The following is a 17,857-nucleotide window of genomic DNA, read 5'->3' as shown; positions in this document are numbered from 1 at the left end:
AAATTAGGGGAAAACATAAAATAAGTGGAAAAAAATGTTATTTAACTCAAACCTGAATGGTCAATAAGTATTGGAGGCGAAACGTGTGCATACGGAACTACATTTCCCATGAGGAGGCCAAAAAGCAGAACGTCAAGCTGCGTCGCGTAAATATGACGTCACCACAGTTATAAATAGCGCTCTCTTTCGTCGTCACATCCTCTTTCCGTTGCTCTTGTCGCTTCGAGGTGAGCTAACCCTTTCCCTTCGTCTCAATCCGTGCCAATCCTTGTGTTATCTAAAATCATCCGGCGTCTCTAACGTTTCTTTGTGTTTCTTTTGAACAGGATCTCTCCACACGATGAGAGCCAAGGTCAGTGTCTGGCTATTCTTACGTTATTTGGCGCCTTCTCTTCTCTTGTATACTACTGCTAGCATGGCTCTATGGAAATACCCTACTTTACTGCTAAACAGTGACATAAACTTCAATTTCTCTGACCGGATATCACATTGAGATGTATTACACTGTGGGTATCCCAAGTTAATTTAGGAAATATTGCCAGATATGTGCAGGACTACAATGCACGCTAACGCCTTGGCCCACCTCGCTGCATGTGTATAATGGAGATGGTGGTTCTTAAAAAACGAGTATTCTTAGCCCAATAAACTTGTCCAATAAGTCATAGTTTCAGCAATCTGTAGTCCACATTTCAGTTGGCTTTCTCACCTGTTGCCGCCCATGGCTTCATAATTTTAATCACTATTCTTTCAATTTCACCTGCTCATCAATATTCTTGTTTTGCAGTGGAGGAAGAAGCGCATGCGCAGGTGAGCATTTTCTGTTTTTATCAATCTACTCATTGTCACCCAAACAAACACTTTGAAGCTGAGAATATCTGTATAGTTTTAAATTATTTGTAATATCTTAGGATGTCACTTTTTAGGAATGCTCAGTTGCAGACAGGTGTAGAATTTGGTTACCTTTGCAATAGAAATTTGACTTTACAGGCAGGACATTACTAAAATTAGACAACTGCTAAACCCATCATAGTCAGTAAAGGGGTTCAGTGTGTGTGTCTTCTAGTCTCAGTGACAGTCAACATCCATGAAAACCCTGCAATCTCAAGGTCAACCCATGTTTGTCTTGGGTTGGCAAGTGATGTTTGATTCACATTAGCTGAACCTGAAGACATGTGGCTGCAGCACCAGTGACAAGGACAGTGTTTTTACGAGGTTAATGTGTAGTTTCGCTGTTTATGATGTGAAGTTCTGCCTACTTACTCTGATCAAAATCAGACAAAATAGGTTTGTCTTGGCACCCCTCTCCAGGCCAGTTATTTAATTTTGCAGAATTAATCCAAGGTTGGGCGTTCAGTTACAAGAATCTAAATTAACAGTATTGACTTTGTCTAACTGAAACTCTGTTAAGCCCACTGGACACCAAATTCTTTCTGCTCACTTTTTTTTTGCTCTCGCAGGCTGAAGCGTAAAAGGAGAAAGATGAGGCAGAGGTCAAAGTAAGCCCTCATCCCGGCCCGCAGTGGTCCTGTCAGCCTCTTCCTTGACGGACTGAAGTGTGACTGGAGTGGAACCCCCTCAGCGTGTCCCTCCCAGATGACACCGCTTGCTGTGGAGCCACCTGTGAACGGGGTCCGAGGCACTGACAACGGACAGATCACAACATCAGAACTGCGGCTGCTACGTTCATGGACCACGATGCATATTTACCAATATCTGTCATTTGGTGTACTGAACAATAAATGAACTGTTCTTAAAAGGCTTCTGCTTAGTTTTAGTTTCTTCCTGGTGTGATGCATGGATAATTGAGATACATTTGACTTTGGAACCTCTTCCAGCCCCCCTATTGAAAACATCTTGCCATGCGTGGGTCTGTTTTTTTGAATTACCTTAGGTATCCCTTAGGTATTAGGTATTCCCTTAGAAGTTGCTAACATAAAGATGGGAAACAGACCTGAAATCAGGCAAGCATAAGGGCAAGCTTACATTGATCAACCTTCAAAGAAGTTCTTAACTCAAGTGTAAAACTTCCTTTGTATTCTAGTTTTCCAGTGGTGATGTTTGGCTTGAAGGCAATGACATTTGGGAAAAGATAGGCTGAGAAAGATGTGAAGGTTCCTTTTTGAGAGTGAGGAGTTTGGAGAAGATCAAGAAGTAGTCTGCATCAGAGATACTACATGTGTTAGAAGCTCCAGAGATAAGGTTTGGATATGGACAGAGGATGGTGAAGATCTGGCTAAGGTTGGAGGAGGTCTGGAGGAAATTGAGAGGAGCTTTGTGGATGAAGGAGAAGAAGACAGGAAGTGGCAGAAGTTTGTGTGAAAGCAGGCGATATGGAGAAGGGGGTTAGAAGTTGCTGCTGCTGAAGGGAGCAGCTGAAAATAAGACACTTTGTCATGTGCCGTCTGCAAATGAAATATTTACAGGCCCTATTCATTTTGTTAGCTTTTTCGCCGATACCCCTTCTTTGTTTATCTTCTTCATCTTCTCCTTTCAACTTTTCCCTTCAGGGGTCACCACAGCGAATCATCTTTCTCCATCTAACCCTATTCTCTGTATCCTCCTCTCTCACACCAACTACCTTCATATCTTCTCTCACTACGTCCATAAATCTTCTCTTTGGTCTTCCTCGAAACCTCCTGTCCTGCATCTCCAATTCCAGCATCCGTCTACCAATATACTCACTCTCTTGGGACCATCTCAGGGAGACACCGGCCCGTGCCGCTCTGAGGCTGCATTCCTTCTTATATATTTTGTACATTATGCAGCTTCAGGGTAGCACTGGTCAGTGTCTTCTCAAGCCAGTCTTGGGTGGACACGGCAGTGTCTCCCATAGCCGGTCCCAAGCCCGGATAAATGCAGAGGGTTGCGTTAGGAAGGGCATCCGGCATACACCTTTTGCCAAAACCAAACATGCGAATCAACCATAATAACCAGATCATACCGGATCGGGCGAGGCCCGGGTTAACAACGACCGTCATTGGTACTGATGACCTACAGGGAACCAGTGGAAACTGGGCTACTGTAGGTTGAATATTTGCAGGTGTATTTGCAGTCCCTATGTCCTCTATTGTAAGTCGCTTTGGATAAAAGCGTCTGCCAAAATGCAATGCAATGTAATGTAATGTAATGAATAAGGAGAGGAGGAAGGCGTGTTCGGAAGAAGATAGAGAAGAAAAACGGCAAGTGTCTGGGACTGAGAGTAGGGACTTTGAATATTGGGACTATGACAGGAAAAGGTAGAGAGTTGGTCGACATGATGCAGAGAAGGCAAGTGGATATACTGTGTGTCCAGGAGACCTGGTGGAAAGGAAGTAAGGCTAGAAGCTAAGGAGGCTTTAAGTTGTACTATTATGGTACTGAAAAGAAGAGAAATGGAGTAGGAGTTATCTTGAAGGAGGAGCTTATTAGGAAAGTCCTGAGGGTGAAAAGAATGTCAGATAGACTTATGAGTCTGAAACTGGAAATTGAAGGTGTGATGCTCAGTGTTGTCAGTGGCTATGTCCCGCAGGTGGGATGTGAATTTGAAGAGAAGGAAAAGTTCTGGAATGAGTTAGATGAAGTGATGCAGAATATCCCCAGAAATGAGAGAGTGATAATTGGTGCAGACTTCAATGGACATGTTGGTGAAGGCAATAGCGGGGATGAAGAAGTGATGGGCAGATTTGGTATCCAGGATAGGAACGCAGAGGGACAGATGGTGGTATATTTTTCAAAAAGGATGGAAATGGCTGTAGTGAATACCTTTTTCCAGAAAAAACAGGAACATAGGGTAACTTATAAGAGCGGAGGTAGGAGCACGCAGGTAGACTACATCTTGTATGGACGAGGTAACTTGAAAGAGATCAGTGACTGCAAAGTAGTTGTAGGTGAGAGTGTAGCCAGACAGCATAGGATGGTGGTTTGTAGGATGACTCTGGTGACAAGGAAGATCAAGAGGACAAAGGCAGAGCAGAGGAAAAAGTGGTGGAAACTAAAAAGGGAGAAATGTTGTATGCCTTTCAGGGAGGAGTTGAGAAAGGCTCTCGGTGGTCAGGGTGAGCCTCCAGATGATTCGACAATAACAGCTAGTGTTATCAATGAGACGGGTAGGAGAGTACTTGGTGTGTCATCTGGAAGGAAAGTAGATAAGGCGACTTGGTGATGGAATGAGGAAGTGCAGGATTATATACAGAGAAAGCGGTTAGCAAAGAAGAAGTTGGACACTGAGAGGACTGAAGAGAACAGACAGGAGTACAGGGAGATACAACGTAAGGTAAAGATAGAGGAAGCAAAGGCAAAACAAAGGGCGTACGATGACTTGTATGCTCGGTTGGACAGTGAGGAGGGAGAGAATGATCAATACAGATGGAGAAACAGAGATAATGATGGAACAACATCATTGGTACAACAGGTCCAGGTGATTAAGGACAGAGAGGGAAATGTATTGACAGATGCTAGAAGAGTGAAGTGAAGATGGAAAGAGTACTTTGAAGAGCCGATGAATGTGGAAAATGAAAGAGAGGCAAGGGTAGAAGAGGGGACTATTGTAGACCACAAAGTAGCAAAGGCATTGGAGAGGATAAAGAGTGGAAAAGTAGTTGGTCCTGATGATATACCTGAGGAGGTGTGGAAGAGGCAGCAGGAGAGTTTCTGACTCAATTATTCAACAGAATCTTAGAGGGTGAGAAGATGCCTGAAGAATGGAGACAAATCGTGATGGTGCCTATTTTTAAGAATAAGGGGGATGTGCAAAATTGCGGCAACTATAGAGGGATAAAGTTGATGAGCCATACAATGAAGTTATGGGAAAGAGTGGTGGAAACTGGACTGAGAGCAGAAGTCAGCATTTGTGAACAGCAGTATGGCTTCATGCCTCGGAAGAGTACTACAGATGCAGTATTCACTTTGAGAATGCTAATAGAGAAGGCCAGAGGGAGCTGCATTGTGTTTTTGTAGACCTTGAAAAAGCATATGATGGGGTGCCAGGAGAGGAGCTCTGGTACTGTATGAAGAAATCTGGAGTGGCAGAGAAGTATGTTAGACTGGTGCAGGACATGTATGCTAGCTGTGAGACAGTGGTACAGTGTGCTGTAAGGGTAACAGAGAAGTTCAAGGTGTAGGTGGGACTCGATCATTCTTGTTTGCAGTGGTGATGGACAGGGTAACAGATGAGGTTAGACAGGAATCCCCATGGACCATGATGTTTGCGGATGACATTGTGATCTGTAGTGAGAGCAGACAACAGGTAGAGGAAAATCTAGAGAGGTGGAGGTATGCTCTGGAAAGGAGAGGAATGAAAGTTAGTCGCAGCAAGACAGAATATATGTGTGTGAATGAGGGGAACTCAGGTGGAACGGTGAGGCTACAGGGAGAGGAGATCAAGAAGCTGGAGGATTTCAGGTACTTAGGGTCAACAGTCCAGAGCAACGGAGAGTGTGGAAAAGAGGTGAAGAGACGGGTCCAAGCAGGTTGGAATGGGTGGAGAAAAGTATCAGAGGTACTATGTGATAGAAGATGATCAGCCAGAATGAAAGGAAAGGTGCACAAGACAGTGGTGAGACCAGCGATGCTGTATGGACTAGAAACTGTTACAATGACGGCAGGCAGAACTAGAGGTTGCAGAAATGAAGATGTTGAGGTTCCCTTTGGGAGTGACCAGGATGGAGAGGATCAGGAATGAGTCTATCATAGGAACAGCACATGTTAGATGTTTTGGAGAGAGGATCAGAGAAGCCAGACTGAGATACTTCGGCCATGTACAGAGGAGGGAGAGTAAATATATTGGTAGACAGATGCTGGAATTAGAGATGCCAGGCAAGAGGTCTCGAGGAAGACCAAAGAGAAGATTTATGGACGTAGTGAGAGAGGATATGAAGGTAGTTGGTGTGAGAGAGGAGGATACAGAGAAAAGGGTTAGATGGAGAAAGTTGACTCGCTGTGGTGATCCCTGAAGGGAAAAGCTGAAAGGAGAAGAAGAAGAAGATATAGTAATCTGTTCATAATTCAACTAATGTTTTCCCCTTGTTTTCTCAGTCCTCCATCATGATGATACTGTCTAGGATATTAATTTCCGCATGTCGCCGCTAGGGGGCGATGTCGAGTCAACCAGGCCGACGCGTCACTGCGCAGCCGTGAGTCCGGCGAAGAAGAACACCGCATTGTAAACACACGGATATGGCTGACGACAGGGGTGGAGGCGAAAATAACATAGACGACAACATGGGGAACCAGTTGCAGCTTTTACCGGGTAACGCTTTCAGCTATTGTCGCTGTTGTCGGGCCCTTTTACGTGGGACACCGGGAGCTAGCCTCTTATCTCCGTCCGGCTAGCGGCTAGCTTAGATTCCCCCTCGGGAGGGCGGTAATGTTAGCCGGCGCGGCTTTTTCTGACTCTTCACTTTCACAATGACGGGAGGCGGTTAAGCCTTTCCAAGGGCCTCGGTTCGGCCTCTAGGAGTTAAACGGCGTTTTCTGCTTGCTGTGTCACGACAGACAACGACGAGGAGGAAGAGGAGGATGACATGGAGACCGAGGACCGGGACAGCGATGAGGCGGGGAAGCCCAGCGTCATAACCTTTGACCCCAGTCTGCCTACGTCTCATGCTGTAAGTGACACACTGCAGCTACTCCCATCTGTGTGTGTGTGTGTGTGTGTGTGTGTGTGTGTGTTTGTGTTTGTCTCCGTCTCCATCTCCGTGCGAGTGTGTGTGGTTGCCCACTTGCAGCATTCCTATGCCGACTCACCTCTTTTTGCAGTACCTCGGGGCGGACATGGAGGAGTTCCACGGCCGCACCGTGCACGACGACGACAGCTGCCAGACCATCCCGGTGCTGCCGCACACCGCCGTGATGCTCCTCCCGGGTCAAACGCTCCCCCTGCAGCTCTTCAGGCCGCAGGAGGTCAGCATGATGCGGAGCGTCATCCAAAGGGACCGCACCTTTGCGGTGTTGGCGAGCAGGTACACATCCGTCACGACCGATAATAAACATCAAAATCAAAAAAAGAAAGTCGTCACACTGACATCATCTGCCGGGATGTGGAGTAACACTTCCTGACATTTTGCATAACAGCTTGTTGTAAAACGTCAGGTTGCACTGTCGAGAACGAATAACACGAATCGACCCTTAAAAATCCGCAGTTTCATTTTGACCCAGTCGGAATATGATGCCGATTTTCTTCGCAGTGACGCGGGCGAGCCCCAGGTGGAGTACGGGACGACTGCGGAGATCTACGCATACCGGGAGGAGCAGGAGTACGGCATTGAAACGGTCAAAGTGAAAGCTGTGGGGAGGCAGAGATTCAAAGTCCATGAAATAAGAACTCAAGCTGATGGGTAAGTCGGAACCGGACTCCGAATCAGGAGTCGGGAAACCGGTTCATGTTGGTCGGGAACTGCTCTCTCTGCACCAAAGTTGCCATCGGTCAACATTTTTTTATATCCTTATCTATATTTGGCTTTCCGTCAGGTGACAAACATTGAAGGGCTTCTCACAACTCGCCACCAGAGGGCGGTATTTCCTCACTTTAAAAAAATTAAATGGCAGGTATCTCAAATAGTACTTACCTTGAGAATAATAATACTTAAATCTTTTCCATCTAGAAACTGAAATTAATTCCAAATGTTTAAAATTGCAAGGCCAACACACAGGAATTTTTTTTTTTTTTTTTTTTTTTATCGTCCAGGGACAATTTCATTCATTTAAATCAAACTATGGATATTGGGGTCACATTTCCAGAAAGAGTACAATAATTAAATTGTTGAATAATCTCCTGGTAAGATGTGGATATCTTTAATGAAGAAAAATGTAAGTGACCAGGAGAAATGCTATATTTATGATGCAATTACCGTGTTATTTCATTGTTGTTCGCTCTGTTTGACCGGTACAGAAAAAGACAATTTGTGTCGCGCTTGAAAATGAAACGTCCACCCCTCCCTGGACTTCCTGCTGCTTCAACTCATAGTCAAGACTGAGGCCCCCTGATGAAGAAAAAATTCCCACTTAAACGCTACCGTCTGCAAAACCGAGTTTACACACGTCCTCACGCTAGCACTGGCCGTGCTTACATAACGCAAAGAAATTGACCGTCCGCTGAACCTCAGGACGGTCTGGCATGTGCTAAAGCCGCTCCCGAGAGGAGGACCAGAGCGGGATTGGAACGTCGCGTCAGGTCTGCATCGTCTCCGAAGGGGGCATTTTCTGAACCGCCGCCCTCACGCGACGTCTGAAAATCCCCCGAGCGTCTTCGGCGAGGAGGCGGCGACGACGACGACGACGCGCAGACGTTTATTTAACAACCACGCCCTTGACGACGACTCACTCTTCTCATCTCCTTTTCTTTCACCGACGACGTCATCGTCCAGCATCAGACAGGCCAAGGTCCAGATCCTGCCGGAGCGGATCCTCCCGGACCCGCTCTCTGCCGTGCAGCTGGCGTCCCTCTCCAGGCTCCACGTGCACCCCTCCACCAAACCCCCCTCCCAGAGCTACAAGCAGGCCCAATGCTGGTGGAGGAATTACCGACAGGTCAGAAAACACCGTTGGCGGAAACGGGACCCAAACCGGACTGGGATGGAACGGAAACATTTCCAGTTCTGTAATGTTAGGCCTTCCTCGCCGTGACGAAGACCAGAGTAACAAAAAAAAACAAAACAAACGCAGATCTGAGAGACGGTACACTTTCAGCAGCCAGATTATTTCCTAATAAGATGGGAGGCGATGTGAATTTAGGTCTCGAGCAGAGGTTTTTTTTTTCTTTCTATAAAAAGTAAATTATTTATATATTTATTGTTAACTTTTCATGAAGAGCAATTTTTTAAACCTTTAATAAAGGTCAGTTATTTTATTTTTTTACTTTTCCTGAAAAGTTCAAATCATTTTATGGTTTGCTTTTTATAAAAAGTAAATTATTTTATGTATTACTTTTTATAATTTTTTTACGTTTTATAAAAAGTAAAACTTTTTTTTTTTTATAAATCTGTTTTTTTAACTTTTCATAATCAAATTTTTTTTAAACTTTTAATAAAAAGGTCAATTATTATATTTTTTAATTATTTCTGAAAAATAGATCATTTTATGTTTCACTTTTTATAAAAAGTAAATCATTTTATTTATTACCTTTTATATTTTTTTCCTTTTTATAAAAGTAAATTTTTTTTTTTCTTTTTTAAAAAGTAAGTTATTTATATATTTTTTTTAAACTTTTCATAAAGAGATTTTTTTTAAAACCTTTAGGTGACAAGGTAAATTACTTTATTTTTTATTTTTTATGAAAAGTAAATCATTTTATGTTGAACATTTTATAAAAAGTAAATTATTTAATTTATTATCTTAATTAAAAAAAGTTAACTACATATACACATATATAAAGTAATGAATTAAATAATTTACGTTTTATAAAAAGTCTTCTTAATCTTTCGGCTTTTCCCTTCAGGGGTCGCTACAGCGAATCAACGTTCTCCACGCAACCCTAAACTTTCTCCATCTAACCCTAATACTTTGTATAAAAAGTAAAAAATAAAATAATTTATTTTTGATTTTTGGCTTGTCGCTGTCTTTTCCTTCTCTGCCTTGCTGCTGCTAAACAATTTCCCAATCATGAGATCATTATCTCATGTCATCATATCATATTATGAACACCTTAATGCATGATTGACAGCTGGGATTGACTGCAGCCCCCGGGAGACGCAGAATAAACGCCAAATGAAGGGAAAACGACATTATTAGCGTTGATAACAACTGTTTGCGTCGATATCAACCGTGTGTTGACGTTCTCCACAGAGGAAGTTCCACTGTTCCAGCCTGACGCCGTGGCCGCCCTGGGTCTACGCTCTCTACGACTCGGTGAGAACCCCCCCCCCCCCCCGCGATTTTCGTATTTTCGCCCGGCAGACGTGACACGTGGATGCGCTAAACCATTTTCCTCCCACCTGGCAGGAGTCGCTCATGAACAGAGTAAAGAAGCAGCTCCACGAGTGGGACGAGAACCTGAAGGACGACTCCCTTCCCACCAACGCCGTAGGTCAGCGTCTGACCCGCTTTCCGCCAGAGACGGATCCCAGACGTCCACGCCCGCGTTCCAGTGTTTGTGTTCCCCCTCGCTTTTTCCTTCCTGCCGCTAATCCCCGTCTCTGCACTTTCTGCCTGCTTTGTGTCAAGACTTCTCCTACCGGGTGGCGGCCTGCCTGCCCATAGACGACGCCGTTCGGCTGCAGCTCCTCAAGATCGGCAGTGCCATCCAGAGACTTCGCTGTGAGCTGGACATTATGGACCGGGTGAGAAAGAGAGCGAGAGATCTGGCGAACGACGTCGTCTCGGGGGGCCAGAGGGTGCTCATCATCACCTCGCCGCCAACATGGGCGCCCGTGTGTAAACAAAAAGTGCTCTGGCGTCCGTCTTCCTGTCCTTTTATTTGTGTCTGTCCAGTGCGTTGCGACATTCCTCGGGTTTTTTTTTTTTTTTTTTTTGTTTTTTTTGGCCTCTGGTCTTTGAGCTGTGCTGGTGTCGCCCCTCATTGGTCTGCAAGGATGGGAATTCGGCATGCTTTTACTTTTGAACTCCTTTCACGCTGGATCGCATACTATTGGGGGCAGGACCTTGCCCGAGAGCACTTCGGCAGGCAGCCAGGAGCCTGAATTGGTATTCATTGAGCCTTGACTGCAGCTCTCTCCCCCCTAATTATTATAATAAGAATAAGAATAAGAATAAGAACAACTTTATTAATCCCGAAGGAAATTGCAGTGCCAGAGTTACAGAAAATATAACAGTAATAAATAATAAAAGAAAGGCAGAATTAGAAATAAAAATAAACTGTAATCTATAAAGTGTCTCAGTGAAACTATAAAGTGTCTTAGTAAGCAGTGATAAAACTATAAGTGTCTTAGTAACAAGTGAGGTAAGGAGTGCACAATAGTATGATAGAAGGGAACATTGTAGTGTAGCTGTTATGAGATGAGATGAAATATTGCACAGTGTAGCTGTTATGAGATGAAATATTGCAGTTTCTGAATATTGCACAGAAATGAGATATTGCACATTTTTGTTTGTTTTTAGGTTAAAGATAGGTTGTTATGGTTATTATTATTATTATTATTATTGGTGTTGTTATTATTACTGTTGTTAATGTTGCTATTATTGACTGCAGCTCTCTCCCGCTTACTATTATTATTATTATTATTATTATTATTATTATTGATGTTGTTATTATTACTGTTGTTATTGTTGCTATTATTTTTTTTATTACTTTATTAATTATTTTATTTATAATTACAAAATAATAATAATAATTATATACAAGTATTATACTAATCATTATTATTATAATTGTTATTGTTGTTATGATAATTGTCATAATAATAATAATAATTGTTTTTATTGTTGTCGTTGTTTTACTGTTGTTGTTGTTGTAATTTTAAATCGTGTGTCCTCAGTGCACGTCGCTGTGCTGCAAGCAGTGCCAGGACACTGAAATCACCACTAAAAACGAGATCTTCAGGTGAGTGTGTGTGGTTGTGTGTGTGTTTCTCCACGTACATTCTAATACACACTCTTCCCAGCATTCAGCAATGTGGAGTGTAAACCAATGAAGGACACAGGATGTGTTTGGTTATTTAATCTGTGCTCTCCTACTCTGATGGAGAGTGCTCTATAATCACAAGACCATATATTCCGCACGATAAGGCGCACTGGATTATAAGGCGCACCTTCAATGAATGGCCTATTTGAAAATAAAAAAATCATATATAAGGCGCACTGCATTACAAGGCGCACTTAATAGAAGCTATAGTAGTGGCTGGGGTTGCGTTATGCATCCACTAAATCGAGCTACGCTAAAGGGAATGTCAACAAAACAGTCAGATAAATCAGTCAAACTTTATTAATAGAATACAAACCAACATTCTGGCAACTCTGTTCACTCCCAAACAAGTTAGCGCGTTCACAATACGGTACCGTACGTACCGGTAGCTCTTTGTAGGAATCAATGTATTTCCAAATCAATATGTCACAGTTCAAAGCACTTCATAAAACGATAGCACCATGATGTTCATGTCGCTAGCTAGCGCTATTGTCTTCATTGGAATAGTGACTGTAGAGACTTTCTACTTGTCCCTCTCTGTTCAACAACCCACTGTTCAAGTTTGACCTCTAACTGTAGCCTATCGCTTTGTTCCCTCGGAAACTCTGCTCAGTCTTCTTTATTTGGCGCAGATCATCTTGTCGCTTCCTCCACTTCCGCACCATTGATTAGTTAATGTTGAATTCTGTCGCTGCTGCTCTATTTACATGTTTTCGTGACCAGCCACCTTGAGTTTAAACTCTGCATCGTAAGCGTGTCACTTCGAAAGGTATCATTTTTGGGTCTTTATACACACACAAGTGGTGTGGGACTGGAATTCCCCTTTACTGTTTTTACGGATGCTACATCGACAAGGCGCGCGCGCGCGCACACACACACACACACACACAAATGGAAATGAAAATACACGCTTTGCGCAGTCATATATTCCAGCAAGCACCGCGCGCTACGTCTTCTACGGGAGGAAATAGTCGGCGGCTGCTCCAATTTTGATCCACATATAAGGCGCACTGCATTATAAGGCGCACTGTCGGTTTTTGAGAAGATTAAAGACTTAGTTGCGCTTTACAGTGCAGAAAATACAATAATCATAATTTTATTATCAATATTATTAGAACAGATTTCCTTTCACAAAGAAAATCAGTGTGTATGTGTGTGTGTGTGTGAGAATTTGTGTTTTTCTTGCAGCTTGTCCCTCTACGGCCCCATGGCGGCGTACGTCAACCCTCACGGCTACGTCCACGAAACGCTCACCGTCTACAAAGCCAACAACCTCAACCTGATCGGCAGACCGGCCACGCTGCACAGCTGGTTTCCGGGGTAACGACACAGATCCCTTTTTTTGGTTCGGTATTGACGTCACCGTTCTCACGCCGAGATGCTCCAGGAGGTTCTGCGGGGAATTTATGGCGGGGGGTCGGCGACCTCCATATGGAATTCAGCTCGCTTTGCGGGTTCTTTAGCAATAGTAAGGAACGGAAAGCCATTCACCGATGAATGCATGACGCTTAACCCCACCACGTACACAAAAATTACCGACGGAAATCAAATTTTATTAACCCATGGAGGTCTGGATTTGGGGTCATACTCTAAATTAAAGCGGAAAAACACTCCAGGCTGATCCGACATTGACGTAATGTCCTAAAAACAAGACAAAATGAATCCGCGTTGCTTCCTAATTAGACAGTATGATTTCACAGAAGTGTGATTGACTTGGAGTTACATTGTGTTGTTTAAGTGTTAATTTTTTTGAGTTATATATTTCAAAATACGTGGCTTTCATGGATCTCTTAACAAAACAGGTTCCCAACTCCTGTTAGAGTGTTATTTCACTGAGCACTGCAAAATATATAAGTGCAAAATGAAAAGTCAGTTAAAATATACATTTTTACCTGTTTTCTCTTAAGTTTTGCCGGATGTAAGGATGTAAACGTTCAAAAAATGGCTCCGCTGGCGGGCGTCACAGCTCAGCGTCATTTGTGGGCTGTATTTTAATGTTACAAAATCACCATAATCCAATTTAGAACTTAATAAAATAAAAAAAATGGCTAAAATAAAATTTAAAGATTTATTCTATTTTAATTCTTTTTTGTTTATAAAAGTATTATAAAATTTCTTATTTATTTAAAATAAATAAAAAATAAAATTTAAGATGGCACAGCCGCTCACTGCTACTGTAACACATGGATTTCCCCTTTGGGGGATCAATAAAGTATTCATTCATTTATTCATTCAAAATCAAACCGAAGGAGTGGACGCCGCTCGGGCTTGAATACAGAATTCCTGCCAAACAGGAAACCGAAACGCGTTTTCGCGGTTGATTCAGCTGTTTTCGGGAGGGTTCGAAAACGCTCACCCGGCCCTCTCTGCTCCCAGGTACGCCTGGACCATCGCCCAGTGCAGGACCTGCGGGTCCCACATGGGCTGGAAGTTCACGGCCACCGAGAAGGACTTGTCCCCGCCTCGCTTCTGGGGTCTGACCCGCTCGGCGATGCTGCCCCGCATCCCCCCTGGCGAGGAAGGCGAGGGGAGGGAAGGCTCCCGTCTCTTCTGCCTGTGACGCCAGACCGCCTCCCCTGACCCCAGCTCCAAACCCAGCCTCCATCCCGAGTCACTGCCAGGCTGACTTTTACAACCGATCAATTAGCTGTCACACCTGCCCATCACCCCTGGCAGCAAATCCATCATATTAGCCCCAAAGGTCACCGGAGCCTTTTTTTTTTTTTTTTTTTTCCTTAAAGTGGCGCTCTCAACAGCGGGGCAAAGTGCTTTTAAGGAAGAATTAGCGGCTTCTCCCGACCGCGGAGGCCGCGCTTTAACGCATCACGCTTTGGATCCCGCGGTGGACTCAAGACGGCTTTGGATGATGTGACGTCGAGCTGCTGTAGGGACACGGGAGGAACCGGCGTCGGTGAAAGTGCACTCAGGTGTGTGTGTGCACGCGCGCGCGTGTGCTCGTGTGTGTGTGTGTTTTGAACTAGACAGAAAGCGGGATGTATTTTTGTATGCAAGGAGAGGGAAAAGAATATAAGACATACTCATTCATGTGTGAAGGTAATGTGCTTTCTTTATGTGAGTTTTTATGTAATAAACAAAAAAACACGCCGCGGCAAACACACTGTCAAGGTTCTTTGTGTGTGTGTGTGTGTGTGTGTGTGTGTGGGCGCTGGAGAGGTGATGAACAAAGATTAACCTGATCTGTAGTGAGAGCAGGGAGCAGGTGGAGGGACATCTAGAGAGGTTGATGTAGGACCTGGAGAAGAGAGAAGGCGAAGGTCAGAATACATGTTTGTGAATGAGAGGAACCCGAGTGGAGATGAAGAAGGTGGAGTGCAAGCAGGTTGGAACGGCTGGAGAAAAGTAAATAAAAGAAAAATGGATGTTCGGAGTCTGGTTTGGAGACATGAGGCGGCGGTGAAGATGTGGAGGTTCCTCTTTGGGAGTGAGAAGATCTGGGTGGAAGGATGCTGAGGTTGGAGGAAGTGGACAGGAAGTTAGATGGTTAGAAGGAGGCAGGTGATTGGCTGTGGGGACGTCTGAAGGTAGCAACCGAAAGGAAAAGAAGAAGCTCTCACAGAAGCTCCTGGAAACTCAATCTCTCCAGGTTCTCCCCATGTTCTCCCGCTTTGGGTTCTCCATCCTCCACAATCCAAAAACAGTTGAAGTTAGGACGTCCGTCTGAGGCCCCCGGTGACCCGTCCAGGTGAGACCCTTCCCCTTGCCAGGTGTCGAAGGAGCCCCGAATGTGCGACCGGGCCGGTTTCCCACGGAGCTTCCAGGCCCGGGAACCACTCTGAGAATTCACATCGGGCATTAGCGCGCTAATTCCTGCTCTCCAGTGGATACATGTGCACAGAGAATCATGCAGGGCGGGGGTTTAATGAGTCCCCATGGAGGTGCAGGAGTGGGAGCCTCACCGACGGCGTGGACGTGAGTTTCCCTCGGCGGAGGACATTTACCACCGGGGGTTTTTAATGCTCGGCACGTGACCCTCAACGTCTCCCGCACGTTTTCGCGGATTGTCTCTGTTGTCGTCGCGCCCCCTTTTCCCTGGGGGAATTTTTTTTTACGGCTTCCGTCGCGTGTCAGTTCACGCGGTCGGGATGTTTCTGCGCAACGTCGGGGTCGTGAGGCTGAACTCGGCCTGTGGATCAACACTCCCGGGTGAAGAAGCAGGAGTTTCATTGCAAAGACATGGCTGACTACTCCTGACAGCTAAACAGGCTAAACGGCTAAGCTGAGGATGTTTCTTTTACACTGACGCTGTCATTTTTAGTAATCACTGAACATTTACATTGACTGACTGATTAGCTTGATGCTAACTTAAAATGGCAAATCCCATAGACGAGCTAAAGCTTGGGCGCAGAACTCTTTAGATAGTCCTTTGGCTGATGATGCATTTTAAGTCATCATCATGTTTGATTCCTCACACTTTGTTGGTCCTCCTTTAGTTTCATGAGACGGATTAATGCTATGCTAACCATGCTTTTGCATTGGACACGGCGCCAGAATCCTCTCACCAGCAAGCAGAATATTCTTCATCCACTGCAACGTGAATTCTACCTTTTTTGTTTTCTTCTTTTTTTTTTTTTTTCACCTGCCACAGCCAACGCGAGCTGGGATGTGTGTTTGAGTGATGCAAGCGCACATTAGTGTCGTTATTGTCAATTACAGCCAACGTGCACGCTGTGGAGAATGACCGGAGCTTGTTTGATGCAATTACACGAAATGACATAACAGTCCAGACTCAACTAATGATGTCTAAAAAAACCCTTGTACTATTGTACTTTTTAATGCAGTTTTGTTCTTTGGCTCATCTATAATAATGGTGATGTAACCAGTAAGGGATGAAACCTGACAGGATGAACTTTTGAACCAATGGGAGTGGGCAATATTAGCATTTAATTAGGTGTTTGTTTTAAATTGCATACATGTTTGCCACTTAAAGTCTCTTTACTTATGTTTTGGATTGAAAAGAGCATTCATTCATCATCTATGTCACATGTGTCAAACTCAAGGCTCGCGGGCCAAATGTGGCCCGCCGCATCATTTTATGTAGCCTGCGAGAACACCTTAAAAGGTATGATTGTCCTAAAATAAATAATTCATGTTTTATATGCAGACATGTAGAGAAAAACGGAAGCATGCTGAATCAAAAATATAAGCTAAACGAAGGGTTGAAAAAAATATGCACACTAAGACGTCTCCAAAAGTAAAAATAATTTATTTTAGCATGACGTTTCGAGCCCCGATCCGCTCTTCTTCGGATGCTTACCAAATATCTTTAACGTACATTTTGTCGTGGTGCTGTTTTTAAAGGAAATGATCATGTGATTCCCTCTTTTTCTCCACAAAAAGCGCCTCTTATTAGATATATATTTTCATTTTAACATTATCTTCAACTTGTTTCGAGAAAGGGCCCCAAAAACAGATACTCTTAACATCATGCTAAAATAAATTATCTTTACTTTTGGAGCCCTTTCGGTGTGCAGACTTTTTCAAACCTTTATATGAAGACATGCAACCATTCACCCTCTCATTCATGTTTTACAGATATACAGGACTGTCTCAGAAAATTAGAATATTGTGATAAAGTTCTGTATCTTCTGTAATGCAATTACAAAAAAAGGGTCAAGATTCATTACAAATTAACTGAAATACTGCAAGCCTTTTACTATTTTAATATTGCTGATTATGACTTATATCTTAAGGAAACTCAAAAATCCTGTCTCAGATAATTTTATGATGTCCTCTCTCATCGTCCATTTGATTGCTCACTGTATATTTTGTAAAAATTAAATTTTATTTGTCATATTTGTGTTGCTGTTGTGTCCAACAGTGTATGTCTTTGTCTATTTTATTGCCATTTTGACATCATGGCCGGGGGACTACAGATGAAAAATAGCCTCTTTGGCTAATTCTGGCTTTTTTTTACTCATGTTTTATTCATGTGTTTTATGAAATTGCATTGTCCCCTTTTGAAATATACTAATTTAATTTAATTAATTTTAGGGGGTTAGCATGTTAGCATTAGCGTCACTTAACTCCGCCACACTGCTATTATTGTTACAAAGCGTTTATGGGCAGAGCAGGTGCGCAAGTACTGTCGATGCCGTGATTGGCTGGGTAGCATAATTGCATCGTATCGCATGATTGGCCGGACACCTGTCACTCACTGAGTTACACAGCAAAATGTTATATATCTAATTCATTTGCAGTGCGCTAGCCGCGCTGGATAGGTTTTCTTGTGCGCTGAGGGTGTCCGAGCAATCCGGAGAACCTTGAGGAACCCCACGCAGACCC

General features: G+C 43.7%; 1 protein-coding gene and 1 long non-coding RNA gene across 2 annotated transcripts; both read left to right on the top strand.

Annotated features, from left to right (window-relative positions):
- The first annotated feature begins 174 nt into the window (after window positions 1–174).
- LOC147222033 (uncharacterized) lies at window positions 175–1,758 on the top strand. Its single transcript, XR_015107822.1, has 4 exons — window positions 175–227; window positions 327–352; window positions 785–807; window positions 1,458–1,758. It is a non-coding gene; the product is annotated as an uncharacterized LOC147222033 (long non-coding RNA).
- A 4,360-nt stretch (window positions 1,759–6,118) lies between these two features.
- crbn (cereblon) lies at window positions 6,119–14,668 on the top strand. Its single transcript, XM_086167921.1, has 11 exons — window positions 6,119–6,226; window positions 6,472–6,584; window positions 6,736–6,938; window positions 7,164–7,313; window positions 8,343–8,505; window positions 9,760–9,822; window positions 9,916–10,000; window positions 10,138–10,253; window positions 11,409–11,473; window positions 12,743–12,874; window positions 13,931–14,668. The coding sequence occupies exons 1-11, from the start codon at window positions 6,154–6,156 to the stop codon at window positions 14,112–14,114; spliced, it is 1,347 nt and encodes a 448-aa protein (XP_086024047.1). The 5' UTR covers window positions 6,119–6,153; the 3' UTR covers window positions 14,115–14,668.
- Window positions 14,669–17,857: the final 3,189 nt, after the last annotated feature.

The sequence above is a fragment of the Fistularia commersonii genome, chromosome 21 (genome assembly GCF_037954325.1).
Source record: "Fistularia commersonii isolate RoL2024-O1a breed Wild chromosome 21, RoL_Fcom_v1.0, whole genome shotgun sequence".
Lineage (NCBI taxonomy): Eukaryota > Metazoa > Chordata > Actinopteri > Syngnathiformes > Fistulariidae > Fistularia > Fistularia commersonii.
This window is presented reverse-complemented; position numbering and strand designations above follow the sequence as displayed.